The 19,541-nt window shown below is 34.2% G+C and overlaps 1 protein-coding gene across 2 annotated transcripts; it reads left to right on the top strand.

The window, feature by feature from the left end:
• Positions 1–9,019: 9,019 nt before the first annotated feature.
• LOC125202816 (cysteine-rich receptor-like protein kinase 2) lies at positions 9,020–13,064 on the top strand. 2 transcript variants are annotated; one of them, XR_016135973.1, is made up of 7 exons: positions 9,020–9,442; positions 11,003–11,520; positions 11,592–11,719; positions 11,849–12,059; positions 12,151–12,382; positions 12,465–12,627; positions 12,735–13,064. XR_016135973.1 is itself a non-coding variant. In XM_089066107.1 (6 exons), exons 3-6 carry the CDS (start codon positions 12,026–12,028, stop codon positions 13,026–13,028), a joined length of 723 nt encoding a protein of 240 aa, XP_088922233.1. In that variant the 5' UTR covers positions 9,020–11,520; positions 11,592–11,719; positions 11,849–12,025; the 3' UTR covers positions 13,029–13,064. The 2 variants fall into 2 exon arrangements, 1 of the variants encoding a protein (XP_088922233.1); XM_089066107.1 differs by having other exon boundaries at positions 9,020–11,520.
• The last annotated feature ends 6,477 nt before the right edge of the window (positions 13,065–19,541 follow it).

Below are 19,541 nucleotides of genomic sequence, written 5' to 3'. Positions count from 1 at the left end.
ACATTCTACTAATTCATTCACTCACATTTTATTCCTAAATACTTCCTTAAATAAAAACTTTTGAAGCAACACCGGTTTAATGTATAATTGGTAAAGTAAGAAAGATGAGGAGAAAAATGGTTAAAGTAAGAGAGATGAAAGAAAAAAAAGTAGTGGAAGTAGTCTTACAAAAAATATTGAAACCCCAACCCCAAGGGACACCCCACATCCCAGCCGTAAAAGGTGTTCAATCAGGGTACGCAGTGGCCTTGCCAAGGGGGAGGGCTGTTAATCAACTGTCCTGTCAGAAGCCCACCTCCCAAGGCCTCACACTTATGCCCGAGCGATGTTGCAACTAAACCACAGTAGTGGGAATCGATCCTTGCCCGTACTTGATACTCTGCCCCTCCGAAGTCAACTGTGCTCTCCCTGCAGGCAAAAAAAATAGTGAAAGTAGTGTTCCACTTAAAAGCAATATAACATAGGCTAGGGTTCCACTTAAAGGGATTTGACCAAAATAATTAATGCACTATAAAAGCAATAGGTCAACGGCTTAATCAAGAAAATAATAATGGATAGATATCATGGAATATGCTCAAAAGGCAAGGGTTTAATATAAATCCAACAAAACGTATTATGTCTCAATACCCTAATTCAAAAGGAATAAGTTCAAATCAACCAAAAGATAATAAGTGTCATAATTCAGCGGAAGCAACCAAGAGATAAGTGAAGAACATGTATGAAGACACAACTCCACTTGATGTTTCAAACGATCATATCATATTTAATTTATTAGCTCAACACCGCCAACCGCTCGTCATCGCTCAACCTGCACATAGGGAAAACACATGCAGGGCTGAGTATTTTAAACATACTCAGTGGACTCATGCCAAAACGTTTTAATAGTTATGCCACCCTTACCATAGTGAACTCGAGGTTTAGCATTTATTTTAAAGAATAGCATCGAGTATCACAAAAATATTTCATGAACTGACCATTCAAACAATACCTCCCATTTTCTCATCAATCAACAATATCATGGTGCGACGAAGTGTGGCCACACTTTCGCCCACGAGACAGCCCGACTAGCAAGGACGGCTCCCGATCTCTCGTGTACACTAGCCTGATTGGGTTTGCGGCCCTACTCAGACCCGAATTCGTTTATATAGCCCTATAGCCTAATGGAGCGCACTCGCAAACTAGGCATCAGGCACACACAATATCCAAGATAATCATAGGCATGGCATAACAATTTACTCCACCCTTATCGCTCCACTTTCATATATTTGCAACATAAGAGAGAGTTTAAGAATAAAGCCCACCTCGATTCCTAGATTTCAAGCACGTTCTTCTTCTTGTTATCACTCCGTGAATGCGAGTTCTCACCTTTAATTTATGTATTACAAGTAAGTCTCAATCATGGATCAAAATCATGCATGTTCTCACGTTTCCCTTCTTCCCATCGATTATTTTCAATATCACCATTTAAAATCAAAGTACGATTATCATAATGCTTTTATTCGCACAACAACTCCAGATTTATCATCAAATCGTGTCACACATGAGTGTTTCAAAACACACCCACACACACACACAAACACACGCACCAACACACACACCCACACGATTTCACACACACACACACATGTGCATCCCATTCATCAATTAATTTCCCCTTCACTCATTCTAAATGCATGTGGACTCAAGAACACCTATTGATCGGTAGAGGAAGAAAAGATCAAAATAAAAATACCTTTTCGATAGAATGAACGGTAGAAACAAAGTAGGATCTTGATTCTTCAACAAATTCTTGAATTCCAGCTTCAATTCTTCTCCAAAAGATGAAGAAATAATGGAGAAAGTAGAAGAAAATTTTGAGAGAGTGGGGAGAGGGGGAGAGATCGGCGTGAGGTAGTGGGGGGGGGCGGTTTTCTTGATCTAGGGTTTAGGTTCTCACTCTTATTTATAGAGTGCAAAATATAATATCTTTAATTAAATAAATTAAAGATTTGGAAAGATTTAGGGAGTGATTGGCATTATTTCTAGTGAGAAATAAGGGGGAATTCAAATTTCATGCTTTTTAATTAGCATATGATTTTATTTGAATATTTTACGGAGCAGAATAAAATATCACGGAGCAGAATAAAAATAATAATCTCCCCAATTAAATATGGAATAGGCGTGATTTTTGAATCTCTACACAAGGATTCAAATTAAAATCCTAATTTAAATAGGATATGGCAGGATCTTCTTAGATATGGCAAGATATGCTAGGATATTTGAATTTATTTATGGAAGAGAATAAACAAGGGATCAATTAATATAATAAAAATAATCCCTTCTCCCATAAAATAGGAGATTTCGAAATCTCCTTTAGAAACAACATAAGGGCCGAAAATTTCATCAATTATATAAGGAATAATCGGACTTTGGATTTAATTTGGATAATTATCCCAAACAATAATTAAATCCAAGAAAAATAGGATTTCTTCTCCAATAAATAGGAGGGTCGAAAATTCCACTTAATTAAATAATGCTCCTATTAGATTCTCACTCATCCCTTAGGAAAATAATTCACCACAATTATTTCACCCCGCATCAAAGTATTCACACATTCGCATCACCAAATCCACCATTCAAGTTTCACCGCCACGTCACATTTTCAACGACTTTGACCATTCCACGGCCACGTCATATTTTCCACAATATTGACTATTCCATAGCCACGTCATATATTCAACAAGTTTGACTATTCAACTCAAACTCAACTCCACATCGCAATTAGGTCACAAGAATATTGCAATAAATCACTCATCATTTAATCCACATACATCATAGCATTAAAAGCATTTAATGCAAAAAAAAATTCACGTCTCAAAAATTAGGGTTCGAAAAAGTGGGATGTTACAGAAAGTTTAGAATGTTTCTATTTTTAATGGATGGCCCAAATTCGAAATAGTTTCTATTTTGAAGGGACAATGTAAAACTAATATACATAAAAATTGGTCCAACATTCCAATATCTTTTTTCACTTGCTTTTTCTTTATATTTCTTAAAATCCATATCAAACTCAATGGATGGACTATATTATTTGATAAGTTTTATCCATACAAATATTAAAACAAACGTTTGGAAAATAAATCATAAGATCTGTAGTAGACGTTATGTGGAGAAGTCAAAATCATTACTCTTTGAAGAATCACGAACGATATATTTAACTAACTTTATAATTCATGATTTATGATTTACTTACTTACATGAATTATTTGTTTTCTAATCTTACAATTAACTGTTTTAACAAGAAAGTTATTAATCATATAATCGACCAAATTGATTATGTTTGATGAATTTATTTGGGTTAGTTAGTCATTTGCAAACCATGTTACAACGAATAATAAAGAATTTGAGCAAACACTTACAAGGAAAGTATGACTCTAAATACCAAATTGCGTGAATTTTTATGAATAGATCTATTTTTCCAAGACTTGTCTCATAAATCCGGACAAAATTATAGTACTCCCTCCGTTCCATAGTAATGGATGCAAAACTTTTCGGTATGGAGATTAAGAAAAATTGTGTTAGGTGAGTTAAGTAATGAGAGAATAAAGTGGAAAATGAAAAAGGTTGAGAGATGAAGAGAGAAAAAAGTAAGAGAGAGTAAAGTAGGTGTGGAAAAATGTGTTGACTTTTACTAAAAAGGGAAATGACTCTATTACTATGGAACGGACGGAAATGGAAAAACGCCCCTATTACTATGGAACGGAGGGAGTGCATCATAAAGAAGATCAAACGCATAATATATATATATATATATATATATATATATATTTGGAGGTGATCAATTGCTAACTAATTAGCAATCCAAAATTGAGACCAATTTTTAACCATTAGATTAGAAGATCTTGTGGTTGATATAATGTCAAGTGTAATATATTTTAAATTTAAATAATTATTAATTAAATTAAAAGGGTATTAATGTCAAATCCTATATGTAGTAATTATAACTCTACTTTCTCTCTCCTCAAATTCATCTCAAATCTTTAAATTTACGTAACTCTGTCAATTTAAATTATTTTTTCGCAAAAAATATATCAAATTAAAGATAATTTAATAAGGATTCCAACGAGATCTCAATTGCATATGTTCCGACGATGTTCGGGTGATGAAATTTGATAAATTATATTTCAATTTTCGTACTAAGCAGCTTTTATCAACAAATGCAACAAAAAATCTCAATATATTGTAGGCAAAATCTCAATATTATGCATGTCCAATCTCAATAAAAATGTGTTGATATTTTCTTGTCTTTGTATTGATATTCTAATGTCATATTGTTGATATTTGTAATACACAATGTTGATATAAAAAACACCCACGAAAATTATCATATGATAATATAATGGCGATATTACCCTTTTGTTGATATTTTGTCTACTATTTATTGAGATTTGTGAGCTTTAATCTCATCCACTCATTTTAAAATCCAAGAGTGGATATTTAGTCTTGATTTTGGATTAGAGTGTTATAAGCATTAGAATAGGACCATATATATATATATATATAGGGATGTGTTAGGGTCCTTACAGCATCTTAGTGTAAAACACAGCACTAATCACAGCCCTTGGATCATTAGATTGGATGGTTGTGATTAGTTACATTATCATACTAAAAATCTACATTATTAGCCGAGGTACATTATTAGACTAGAAATGTACATTGTAAGACTAAAACTGTACATTATTAAACTAAAATGCTACATTATTATCCGAGCTACATTATTAGTCTAAAATTCTACATCATTAGATGACACGTGGCATTAATCTAACCGTTAGATCATAAGATCCAATGGACTGCAAGTGTTTTGAGTTTTACTTATACTTAGCGTTCTTACCTGAATGCATCCCTATATATATATAGAGAGAGAGAGAGAGAGAGTCCTATTAACCACAAATCCATCCTTAAAGACCAAACTAGAGACCAAATTAGGGCCACTCATTTTTCTCAATCTTATGGTTATGATTAATTTATCATTAATTTAATATATTATTAAATAAAAACGTTTTTTTTTATTTTTTAGATTTTTTAAAAAAAAATTTTAATTTTTTTTTTACTTTTTTTAATTTTTTTATTCGATAACAACTTGCTGGAGTAAATAATGAACTATATTCACTACATAATGAACTAAATGAATGTATGTTATGAACTTATTACTTCATTCAGTCGTGCTATTACTTCATTCCGTTAGTTTATTAATTCATTTATTCATACTATTACTTCATTCTATTAGTTTATTACTTCATTCCGTTAGTTTATTACTTCATTCAGTCATGCTATTACTCCATTCCATTAGTTTATTACTTCATAATGTGTTATAACATAATTATATTTCAGTTGGGTTTAGGGTTATTACTTCATTCCGTTAGTTTATTACTTCATTCAGTCATGTTATTGTTATGAGCTTATTACTTCATTCAGTCGTGCTATTACTTCATTCCGTTAGTTTATTACTTCATTTATTCATGTTATTACTTCATTCTGTTAGTTTATTACTTCATTCCGTTAGTTTATTACTTCATTCGGTCATGTTATTACTTCATTCCATTAGTTTATTACTTCATAATGTGTTATGACATAATTATCTTTCAGTTGGGTTTAGGGTTATTATTTCATTCCGTTAGTTTATCACTTCATTCAATAATGTTATTACTTCATTCTATTAGTTTAGTACTTCATTCCGTTAGTTTATTAATTCATTCAGTCATGCTATTACTTCATTCCGTTAGTTTATTACTTCATTCAGTTATGTTATTACTTCATTTCATTAGTTTACTACTCCCTCCGTCCCATTGAAGATGACCCACTTTCCTTTTTAGTTTGTCCCAACTAAGATGACTCATTACTAAAAATGGAAACACTTTTATCTCTACTTTATTCCATCTCTCTTACTTTACTCTCTCATCAACACACAAAATATAACTGCATAAAATCCCGTGCCGCCCAAGAAAGGAGTCATCTTCCTTGGGACAAAGGGAGTACTTCATTTCATTAGTTTATTACTTCATTTTATTATTTTATTACTTCATAATGTGTTATGACATAATTATCTTTTAGTTGAAGCAAATCTAGTATATAATGAACGCGAAAAATTACTTCATAACATACATTCATTTAGTTCATTATGTAATGAATATAGTTCATTAACTCCAGCAAGTTTTAATCGAATAAAAAAAATTTAAAAAAAATTCTAAAAAATAATTTTTTTAAGAATAAATTTATAAAAAAAAATTTAAAAAAAAATTAAAATTTTTTTTTAAAAAATAAATTAATTAAAAACGTTTTTATTTACTAAAATATTAAATTAATTCTAAATTAATCATAATCATAATATAAAGAAAATTGAGTAGCCCAAATTTGGTCTCTAGTTCGGTCTTTAAGAATGGTTCGACATTGATCACAACTCTATATATATATATATATAGGATTGTGATCAATTGAGATTTTTTATGCTAATTGAGAAATGAGATGCAATATCAGCCACTCATTTTTATTATATGAGTGGTCCAGATTTTTCCACATGAAAAATACCTTTAGATTAATTAATTATGAAAGGGCAGAATGGTAATATCATAGTAAATTTTATTCAATGAATATTTTTTTTAATTTTTTATTTTAATTTTTTATTAATATTTTTTAAAAAATTTTATTTTTTTTTTTAATTTTTAATTTTTTTTAATTTTTTTTTAAAATTTTTAGATTTTTAATTTTTTTTTTCGTTTTTTTATTATTTTTTATTTTTTAAAATTTTTATTGTTCAACTACATATACAATTCATGTCAACTACACACATATAATGTCAACTATGTGTACAATCCATGTCAACCACACACACAATTCATGTCAACTACACACATATAATGTCAACTATGTGTACAATCCATGTCAACTACATATACAATTCATGTTAACTACACAATATAATGTCAACTACATGTACAATTCATGTAAAATAGTATTTATTGAATAAAGTTGTTGACATTTGATGTGTAGTTGACATGAATTGTATATGTAGTTGAAAAAAAAAATAATAATAATAATAAAAATCGAAAAAAAAAATAAAAAAGAATTGAAAAAAAAAATTTAAAAAAAATTTAAAAAAATTTAAAAATTTTTTAAAAAAAATTAAAAAAATATAAAAAAAATTAATAAAATTACAATTATGCCCCTCTGTTGACATAAACTACATGCTGTTGACATTTCACAAATATTCTGGATGAGTGGCTGAGATTTAGGGATGAGCAAAATAACCGAAAACCAAATATCCGAACCGAACCAAATCGAAATTTTGAAATTCGGTTCGGTTTTTTCGGTTTTTCGGTTCGGTTCGGTTTTAAAAATACAAAAATTTCGGATTTTCGGTTCGGTTCGGTTTGGGCGAAAAAAAAAACCAAAAAACCGAAAAACCGAATTATATTTTAAATATATTATTATATATTTTTATCCTATTAATTTAGTATATTATATCATATATATAATATATATTCTTCTAATATATTTTTATATAATAAATATTATATATATATTATATTAATTTTATATTATATATATTTATATTCTATTAGTATATATAAAATAAAATAAATTAGATATATTAGTACTATTTTTTTCGGTTTTTCGGTTTTGTTTTGAAATTTCGGTTTTTCCGGTTTGGTTCGGTTTTTTAAGTTCGGTTTTCGGTTTTTCAATTTTCGGTTTTTCCGTTTTTCGGTTCGGTTTGGTTTCAATTTTAGCCTAAATTCAGTTTTTCGGGTTCAGTTCGGTTTGGACGAAAAACCGAACCGAAACCCGAATGCACACCTCTACTGAGATTGCATCTCAATTCTCAATTAGGTTGATAAATCTCAACCTAACAAGACCCTATATATATATATATATATATATAAAGGGGCATGTTAGGGTGCCACCACCCCTTAAAATAACACCATACCACCATTTCTAGCCAATCATTTGTACACGTGGACGAATAAAAAGCTGCCACGTGGCAAAAAAAAAAAAAAATTCTGGAAAAAGACGGGCAGCAATCTGCTGTTCTTTAAACAGCAATTTTTCTTGAATAGCAATATCCGACACACTATACAGCAATCTATAGATTGCTGTCTACCGTATTGAATATTGCTGTGTAGCGTTAATAATATTGCTGTATAAGCGTTGTCACGTTGTCATTTTAAGAGAAGTTGTCATTTTAACACAAACCTATATATAAATATAAAACAATAAGATAGTAAATAGGCTTCACATTCCACTAACTTATTCCATTCACATTTCATTAAAAATTATTATGTTAAAATGAGACTTACATTCTACTAATTTTTTTAATTAACTTTTCTTTATATTTTTTAAATTTGTGCCAAGATTAAAGTAGACAATCATTAAGAAATAAAAAAAATATTAATTTTATAATAAAATATAAATATAATAATTTTTATAAAAGATAAAGTCCACCTAATAAGATTGTAAAAAAGGTAAAAAGACTTTAAATTGCGGACCTTCCAAAATACAAAATGAGACATTTTTTGATATAGTACGTGCCTTGCCTCAACTTATTACTCCCTCCGTTCCATAGTAATAGGGGCGTTTTTCCATTTTCGTCTGTTCCATAGTAATAGAATCATTTCCGTTTTTAGTAAAAGTCAACACATTTTTCCACACCTACTTTACCCTCTCTTACTTTTTTGTCTCTTCATCTCTCTACCTTTTCCATTTTCCACTTTATTCTCTCTTTACTTAACTCACCTAACACAATTTTTCTTAATCTTCGTGCCGAAAAGTTTTGCCTCCATTACTATGGAACGGAGGGAGTATATGTTTGCGAGATAGACAAGATCTCCTATTCTAGAAAGATGACGTACGTTTTTATTGTTATGCGTTCCCTGTTCTATTAGACAAATCTATGACACGTGGCATGTTGAATTATAATAGCACACTCATATTTCAACAAACAATGGTCAATTTTAACACTAGCAAGTTAGCTACATTTCATAAACACAAACATATCCAATACTAGCCTGCAATTAGATATTGGAAATTTACTGATTATGGGAAGCACACGGCGGTTGGCGTGGTGGCTCCACTTGATACTGGCGGCGGCCGCCATCTCCACGGCGAGGACAGCACCGCAGACGAATCTCATCACAAAAGGGTGCAGCCAATATAATGCTACCAACGAGAGAGTTTTTTTTAACAACCTTAACGCCACCTTCTCCGATCTCCGAGGCCAGCTGTCGGGTGGCAGGCGGTTCGGAACCGCCGAGCGAGAGGTGTCTCCGGACTCGATTTATTGTATGGCACAGTGCAGAAGCTATATGACAGTACCGGACTGCTTGGCTTGCTATGACTTTGCTGTCTCTCAGATTCGGAACTGCTCCACTGTCGGAGCTCGCCTTGTCTACGACGGTTGTTTCCTCAGGTATTTAGAGTTTTTCAAATCTCTAAATATTTTAATCATAAGTTGTGGTATAAATGATTTTTTTTTTCTGATCTTTTGCTTTTTAATTTTGTGTTCATTGATTTATCAGTTTATTTGTAGTTTTCAAATTTTACTTAATAATAATAATAATTTATTATTATTATTGTTATTTCTGTTATTGTAAGAATTATGGTGATTATAATTTTGTTGACACAACTATTACCTTATCGTGGAATTTTGATTATAATTTACGTTAGGTTGACTCTTTCGTTATTTGGATTGATCATTATTGTTAGTTGATCTTTATTTTTCGTACGGTGATTACTTTAATTTAAGACTGAGTATTTCTTTCATATAATTCACAATTATTTTTAAAATTTAATAGATAAGTTCTAATTGGACTTAATTATTCTAGAGTAACATTGATTTTTCAGTTAATATTTATTGTTTCGGTCATTATCTCAATTTGTTGTGGCGTAGGAAGAATGATTACCTTAGTAGAGACGAGTTGACCAAGATTTCAGCAAATAGCATTTTCTCCTCTATTATGCCCAAATGTCCAAGTTGCATCATTGTTTTTGAAAAGTAGAAGTAATGGAGTCGTTAATATATCTTATTCTTGGTCTTACACTCTTAATATTTTAATTTTATTTCTAAATATTTTATTGTTTTAGAAAAATCGCACTTTTTTTAAAATAGTGAGACACTAGGTAATACTCGGTCCCATAATAGATGACACAATTGAGAATAGCATGAAACTTTTGAAAATGTTGTTTTGTGGATTAGGTGGAAAGAGAAAATAGTACTCTCACCGTCCCGCCATAAGCGAGTCACTTCTTTTGGCACAAGATTTAAGAAATTGATATTTAAATACTTAAAGTAGAGAAATAAAAATATGAGTGGTGAAAAAAGTAGAGGAATGAAAAGAATAAAGTTGGAGGAAAAATAAAGCAAGAGAGGATTTTTTTTGCTTAAAATGGAAATGACTCAGTTATGATAGGATATTTCCAAAAATGAAAGTGACTCGCTTATGGTTGGACGAGGAAAGTATATCTATATTAATGTGATAGAGAAATTTTCCAAAAAATGAAATGTGAATCTTTTATGAACAAATTTAAAAAGAAACTGTGACACTTATTATGCGACGAATGGAGTATGCTTTTCTATTTAGGCCTATTCCACAAAATTAGCTTTATTCTATTTTTTTGCAAATTTTTCTCAACTATAAAGTGACGCTCTATTCTCCACTAACAATACTCTAATAATTTCTTATTTCTATCTCTCCCACATTACCAATTTTGCATTAATACCTGTGTAGTCCCCAAAGTCCCTATTGTCCCTGTTATTATGGGACGGAGGTTGTAATTTCTATTTTATTAAACTATACTATATCCGACCAATTTTATATGACTTGTTTCCGTTTTTATGGCATTCCATTAAAAGTGACCCATTTTCTAAACTGGAAACATCCGTTTCTATAACATGTTATTGAAAAAAAGAAAATGAAATTGATTTGTATGGCAAGCATACGTTTAGTGGTGATGAGTTGACAAAATTAAGGTACGAGAGCTACAACTTCTACGAGCAGACAATAGAGAACACTCTAATGTGCGGAGACAGAAGCGCACTGCAGGAGAAGGCGTTCACCGCCGCAGCACAGAAGCTCCTAACCGATCTCGTAATCGCCACACCTCGAGCTAGCGCCTATTCCACAGTCAGCAAGAGGGAGGTGTCCGACGACGGCCTCACCATATACGCAGCCGCGCAATGTGCTGAAACAGTCACGCAAAGCGGCTGCCAGGGCTGCTTGAATGCAGCATACGAGAGCATCGACAACTGCTTCCCGGCCGCTGAAGCAAGGCTTGCTGATGCTGCCTGTTTCTTCTGATATTCTGACGCGCCCTTCTTCTCGGATAATCAGACAACAGATATCACCCCTTTATTAGACGTAGGAGGGGATTCGAGCAACGGAAAAGCTGTTGTAGGGGGTGTAGTTGGAGGTGTTGGTGGCCTTCTTATATTAGTTGGTTTTGTTTTATGGTATGCGTTTCGCAGAAGCGCCAAAGCAGCCTCAAGAGGTGTGTTTTTCATTTGTTGTCTATTTCTCTTATTATGGGAAATAAAAAGCAATTTGTTTGTGTGAATGTAGGTAATATTTTGGGAGCAACTGAGTTGCAACGGCCAAATGTGTACAGTTACAAAGAGTTGAAAGCCGCGACTGACAATTTTAGCGACGAAAAAAGACTAGGGGAAGGCAGCTTTGGTGTTGTATACAAGGTTAGATAGTTCCCCGAAGTCCACATCAGTACTCATACTAATGTAGTAGGAATTGCACTTATTTATAATATTTTCTAATTCTCTGATGTGGAATGGTTCGAACCCTAATATATTGATGGTACTGGACAGGCCAGCTTAAGAAATGGGAATGTGGTGGCGGTGAAGAGGCTGGATATAAGTTACAACAGAGCAAAGGCGGATTTCGAGAGTGAAGGAAGGCTGATCAGCAATGTTCATCACCGCAATCTTGTCCGTCTCTTGGGATGTTGTAGCAAAGGCTCGCAGCTGCTTCTCATCTACGAGTACATGGAAAACGGAAGCCTCGACACGTTCCTATACGGTATATATCATCATACTAGAAACATTTGCACTCCCTTGTGTGTATCTACATCAACAATAGGATTTGGTTATGTAACTAATAATAATAATAGGTGAGAAGCGTGGATCATTGAGCTGGAAACAACGGTTCGATATGATATACGGAATAGCAAGGGGCATCGCATATTTGCACGAGAATTACCACGTTACTATAATACATCGAGACATCAAGCCCAGCAACATTTTAGTGGACAGTGAATTTCAAGCCAAGATTGCTGATTTTGGATTGGCAAGGCTTCTGCCGGAGAATCTGAGCCATGTCAGCACTAAATTCGCGGGCACATTGTAAGTTTCGGAAATGTTTAAATTTGTTACAATATCATTGAAATGATAGATGGTGATGGTGACGGTGATTGTGATGAATCAGGGGATACACAGCACCAGAATACGCGATAAACGGCCATTTATCAGAGAAAGTCGACATCTACAGCTTTGGAGTTGTAGTCCTCGAAATCATCAGTGGCCAAAGATGCAGTGATCTCCACACCAATTCCGATTCAAATTCTAATCCAAGCTATCTCCTAGATGAGGTACACTTCAGTCTCTATAAAAGACACGTTAGTGTAATGAGAAGTCCCAAAATGGCAAAACGCGTTCGTTTTTCCAAAATTAATACTCCGTATACTGCAATGCACAGGCGTGGAATCTATACGAGTGTGGGATGCATCAGAAACTAGCGGACGAGATGTTGGATTGGAATGAATATAGAGTGGAAGAATTGAAGAAAATGGTTGAAATTGGTTTGATTTGCACACAGTCGCCAGCTTCTTCAAGGCCAAGCATGTCTGAAATTATAGCAATGATGTTAAGCGATGGTAACGAGGTGATGAGAGCTCCACAAAGGCCTAATTCCATTATTGGGGGACAAAATGCTTCACTTACATATGCCTCTAATGCCACTCTCTCCTTCACCAACTTTACTGCCCGCTAAATTTCTAATTCCTCTATTTCTACTCTATTTCTGGTATACATGGTGATATAATATACTAAATCGTAATATGATGAATATTTAATTTGGTTTGATATGTAATTTCAATTCAAATAATAATTTAATAGTTCTGTACCCCTAAACTCGCAAGCAGTTTCCATCCACATGAACACAATATGCATTTTTTTCGAAATTTAATTTTATTTAAAAGAATGATAAGCTTAGAAAATTGGTCCTACCAGAATCATTATACAAAAGCAGTCTAATAGTTAAAACATCTGAATATTATAATTCTCGCTGCATTGTGTTGAGAATGAGAATCAAGCAGCAGCAGCTATAGAGAGGCAGAGGAGTTCAGCTCAAATAAATAGCAACGTCGCTTTCTCGTATATTCTTTGATTATCTTCTTTAGTTGCAAATCCAAGGCGAGAAGAAATAACCTCGATCACTAGCCTGATTTCGTGAAGATAATTCAAGTTCATATTACCTCCATCCAAGTGATAATCCGGGCATTCAACTTGTTTCTAATGCTTTTAATAGGCTCCAATTACATCAAGTGGAGTAGTTCGACAGACTGATCCAGAGGGTACGCCTCAACATGACCTGCAATTTCTCATGCAGCGGTGAAGGTTTAACTGATCAAGTTCGACTCCTCAAGGTTGATCCACGTACCATGGTGTGCAACAAGAACATAACGAGAAACCTTCAAAACCTTAACCCACAATACTATTAGATAGTAAAGGAAAGTAAGGGTCGAATCCCACAGAGATGAAGTGTTTTAACATTTGTTGTTGGTATTTGGGAGATGGTTGCTGCCATGCATACAAGTGGGTTAAGATTTATCCTACTTGACTTACAAAGAACTAAACGAACTGATCAACTTAACTCGACTATGCTAGGAACGGAACTATCTATGCTAACTCCTAATTGATCAGTCTAGAAGTCAAGAACAAATATGCGACGAAGCAGAAAAGTAACTGGAGCTTAAATCTACGCTACAGCATGTAATACATATGAGACAACCATACGAAACTTTCCCGAAATGGTTCAACGAAAGGTAAAAGCAAGGTGGGGACCAATCCCACTCAACTGAAAAACTCAGCAAAGCTGCCAAAAAGTAAAAGTTGGTGCAAAGCTGCAAATCTAGACCTGAACAACTAAATACTTCATATTCTTCATTGGATCTGCTAGAAACAGAGCGTAAAACACCACTAGAACAGAGCACCATTTTGCAAACATCTAAACACGAAGAATAAGCTTAAAACTGAAAATCTAATCTAACGGATTAACTGGAATTACGTAGGAAGCAGAATCAAGCCATAATCACGCAGAACGAAATAGAGCTATCCAGATCTACGAAATCGAACATCAAATCCAACATAAAACTACCATCATCAAAAAATGCAAACAAACCCAGATTGGCAACATCAGACGTTAATAAACTAGAGTAAACATTCTACTACGACCAAATATAAAGCTGAAATCCTACATCTGTAAACCAAACCTCCACAGAAAGTTGATCGAAAAATAATTCCAATATAGATGAAAGCCAAATTCAACAATCTAGCTCAAACACAAACTCTTCCAACAGATTCAACTCAAATATAAACAGCAAGACAAACAAATGAAAACAAAACTGCAGAAAACTTCATAACATCAGGCACGAGTTCAACAATCATTTCAATTGTCAGCTTCGCAAACACGAAGTTTAAGAACCAGAGAAATACTTCAAAACGAGAGTGTATCAAACAAAAATTTAAAGAAATTGTTTCTTCGCCCACGCAGGACGGTGTTGCACAACTTAAATGAAATCAAACCACCACCATAGCCAGAATAACCCCCTTCCAAGTGTTTAGAAAACTCTCCAAGAAATGTGAACTATGGAGACTTGAGCTCCCCAAAAAGAGGAACTCCTTCATTCTTCTATTCTCCTCCCTTATATAGAGAGGCTAGAGGTTCTGATTCCTAGGGCAACCTGTCTTGGAAATGTCGGTTGTGCCCCTTGACATATTTGGATTTTACATGATTTTAGAGGGTGGTTTTGTATAAATTTGATCATATTTCATCTATTAATGGGCATGTTTATATCTATTTCTGTATTATGTTGGTATGTTGACCATTTTGTTAAAAATGTGTAGAAAAAGGTACAAAATATGTGGATGTGCGCCAACCTTGGTTTGAGACAATTCTGTCGGCGATTTAGAAGTCCAATCAGCCCATAGTTCATATCAATCTCCTCGTCTTTAAAAGAGCTCCGCACGCCTAAATTGGAGTTCGGTGGAAGAAGTTATGTCTGTTATAAGAACACTGCACTGTCCAAAAAATTTCACGCGGCCAGGTGAATTATTACCATGTAATTTCAACCGACCGGGTACAAGTGAAACAGCGTTGGACTTCCAGTAAGGGGTCGAAAAGTGTCATGCGGCCGAGTGAATTTTACCCTTACAAATTCACGCGTCCGGGTGCATTGTTTTGGCGAATTAATTTTGCTGAAACACGATTTTTGAAGGAGAAAACGGCTAGTGTTAAATTCATTCTACACCTACTGCCTCCAACACTCACACACACTCCGAAGAACACCTTTGAGAGAGAGAATTGAAGATTGAAGACTTGAGATCGGAAGATTGAAGCTTCATTCCATAGATTCGTTCCACATTAGTACTTAGTATCTATCTTCCATATTTTTGTTTGGATTCTTTGTGTTAAACTTGGTTTTCTACACGAACATGAGTATCTAAACACTTTTTGTAGAATTCATGGTGATGATGTACTAATTTCATAGTTTTTATTCAATCAATTTTGTTCTTACCTTGTTCTTGTAGTTGTTTGTTATTCTTGGGTTTATTCATTTCAATTGCTTGATCACCACTTGATTGTGTAGGATTAATTAGATTAATCGAGAGATGAAATAATTATCTGGAAATAAATAATTCACACCTTAACACAATAGAACTCGGGAGAGTTGAGGTTTTGAGTGTGGTCTTTGATCTTATCGAGCTTTTGGGAGTTAGGGGTTTAGGATTAGAAGTGGACTTCAATCCAAGCACCTAATCTACAGGTTTCTCACCTCGGGAGGGGGTTTAATCTATAATTGTGGTCGACTTAATAACTGTAGGGACACCAAAAGGTAAAGCAATTTGATTGGATAAGATCTTGGAATTATGCATCGGATCCTTGAGTTCTACAATTTTCTCCATATTATCTTTTCATAGCCTGTTTACTTGTTTTCATTCGTTTACTTTCTTATTATACGCTTTTAGTAGTGTTAGAACAAATCAAACCTTTCATGACTGTCTAGATAGTAATTAACATTTTTTTTGTTGTAGTTAAGTTGGTACAAATACGTCTCTGAGGGATGCGATAATCTTGCTTGCTAATTGCTACACTAGCCCCGTACACTTGCGTGCATTACTTGTGCTAAAATAAGTTGAGTCACCCCTTGGAAAAGGATCCTAAGAGTATGGTTCATTGTCTCCAACTTCTCCGTTCGTGATTCTCCTTGATCAACTCGACTGCATGTTGTGGTTTGCTCCATTTCTCTTTGATTTCGCCATCTGCCCGGTTTGATTGCATTCTCTTCAGAACCTTGGAGTTTTCTACGCACCTGAACTCAAAATCGCATATTGGTTCCCAGAAAGTGTAGAAATTCATTCCAGAACCGATGCATGAAATGAGCCTTATCATTAGGCCATCTTTTCATAGTTACTTTTATATCCAAAACTTTTGACCCTTTTCAAAAATCTCTTACACTGTGTTTGACCTAGAAAGGATGCTTATAAAAAAAATAAAAATATCAAAGGATTGAGAATGTGAGTTGAAGTTAGAAATAAATTTTAAAAATGTCTTGGGTTTATAAGAAAATTGATGCAAAATGAACGGAGAAGTATGAGAATGACTGAACTGGTAATAAAGAACTCAAACTATTGAGAACTTCAAAGTATAAAACTCAAACTAAATTTTATTAATCAATGTCTATCTTTTAAGATCAACAATGAGGCCTTTATATAGGCGAAGGCAAATCCTAAACTTATGGAAAGAAAATAACTAAAAAGATAATAAGCAAAAATAACTATAAGGAAAAAAGGAAAACCTAATTTAGTAGAATTTCCCCCATCTACTAATTCTATTAATTAGGAAATTAATAAAACCAAAAATATATTTTTCTTAGCCTCCAAGATTTGTCTTCTATAACTGCATCATACTCCCCTTCTTGAAAAAGACTCGTCCTCGAGTCTACTTTGTCTCGATCGTTACGTTTCACATACACCAACAATTCTCGCAATTCCACAAAGCTGATATTTTCACAAGATTGAACAATTTGTAAAGGTGGATCGGCCACAATATCTATCTGCGTAGGAGTACCAGTTCTCAGATTTGCAAAAGTTTGCATATGTTCCCTCTCCGGAACAGATTGCAGACAAACAAAAACTAATAGGTCCATTGTGCTCAACATATTCAACCTCTTTGGTTTTGAAACAACTACACCAGCACAGGTTGTTGTCCAACAAAATTTGTCTATGAAGTCAATTTCTTCATTCTCCATCACCTTATCATGGTTTCCCCCTTCTACTTCTTCGTACTCCTCATCGTCATCGAAGGCAACGCCATCACCTTCGACAGCGTCATCAAATATCACGGAAGGAGGCAAAGATTTGGTCATCAATCGAGGGGTCTCATAGAATATATCCTCGTTGTATATGGGTTTATCATACACCGGCATCGAGAATATATCCTCGTTGTATACAGGCTTATCATACACCACCGGCATCGAGAATATATCCTCGTTGTATACAGGCTTATCATACACCACCTGCAACGACAATATATCCCATCGTATACGGGCGTATCATACACCAACATCGACAATATATTGCTGTTACAATTCTTCGACGGCTCATCCGCATCATATGATGTGAAGACGTCACTGAATAATGGATCGTCCTTCGAACGAAGCTCTGGCACAATAGACCTCACCGGGATGGATTTCCCACGACGCTTCTCCAGTCGCGCCAATCGTCGTTGTAGGTCTCGAACCTATTGTCGCAGATCACCGTTTTCGATGTCGCACTTTAGCTCTCGAACCAGTTGTCTCAGATCATCGTTCTCGATATCGCGCAGATTAGGGGTGTCGAAACGGGTAGCGAGTAACGGGTATTTTCAAACCCGACCTGATACTCGGCGGGTATCGGGCACCCGCTACCCGCAAATGTCGGGGTCGGGTTCGGGATCGGGTATTCAAACTAGGAGATTATCAGGTATCAGGTAACCCGTTACCCGAGCAATTACCCGATTCAAACTTTAATTAAATCTAAAATTTGTCCTTTATTTATACAACACAAAATTAAACCACCATATATCTAATCTCGATGTGGGACAACCAAGCATGAGAAAGAGCCAAGGCAATTTGCTTAACTCTCTCCTTTCTTATTTCTACCGCTATACTCCTCTCTAATTACTTTCAAATTTTTAAAAATAAAATGAGTTTAAGTATATAATGAACCCAAAAAGTGATAATTCAGACATGTTATAATTTTTATTCTCCTACATCTATATTGGATATGTTTGATATGTATAGTTAATTGCTCGGTTGCTCCACACTAATTCTAAATATACATTCCATAGTATTTATATTTCACCATTTCAGATGAGCACTTTTGAATAAAAAAGCTGCAAAATGATAGAAGTATTAGTGAAATTATTTCTTTCAATTAATGAGTTAATATTTTTCATTAACTTGAGCAGAAAATGGTTAGTAGCAGTGGCATAAGAACATTTCATACTATCAGTATGAGGAGAAGTTTTTAAGCAAGGACATTCCTAAATCCATGATAGATAAAAGGAGGCAAACCAAAATTTATTATATCAAACAGTAATTTTTCATTACTTAGCGGGACATGCAGCGGGTGCGGGTACCCGCATATGTGGGTTCGGATACCCGCAGCGGGTACTCGGGATACCCACATTGCTTGCGGGTCGGGTATCGGGTACCATAAAACTTCAATTTTCGGGTTCGGGTACCCGCAAAATCGGGTGCGGATACCCGCGGGTACCCGTTTCGACACCCCTAGCGCAGATCACGTTGTCGTACAGCCACTTCGTTTGGGAGATCTCCACGTCCCCCACCATGACCGCTACCACGAGCATCACCACGTCTGCCGCCATGTCTACGTTCAGCCATTGATAATCAACTTGGACTGTGATACCAAATGATGCAAAATGAACGGAGAAGTATGAGAATGACTGAACTGGTAATAATGAACTCAAACTATTGAGAACTTCAAAGTATAAAACTCAAACTAAATTTTATTAATCAATGTCTGTCTTTTTAGATCAACAATGAGGCTTTTATATAGGCAAAGGGAAATCCTAAACTTATGGAAAGAAAATAACTAAAAAGATAATAGGCAAAAATAATTATAAGGAAAATAAGGAAAAAAGGAAAACCTAATTTAGTAGAATTTCTCCATCTACTAATTCTATTAACTAGGAAACAAATAAAACCAAAAATATATTTTT

The sequence above is a fragment of the Salvia hispanica genome, chromosome 2, assembly GCF_029641045.1.
Source record: "Salvia hispanica isolate PSC_SH4W2 chromosome 2, Shi_PSC_v1, whole genome shotgun sequence".
Taxonomy (NCBI): domain Eukaryota; kingdom Viridiplantae; phylum Streptophyta; class Magnoliopsida; order Lamiales; family Lamiaceae; genus Salvia; species Salvia hispanica.
The sequence above is the reverse complement of the archived record's forward strand: the minus strand, read 5'-3'. Positions and strand labels throughout refer to the sequence as shown.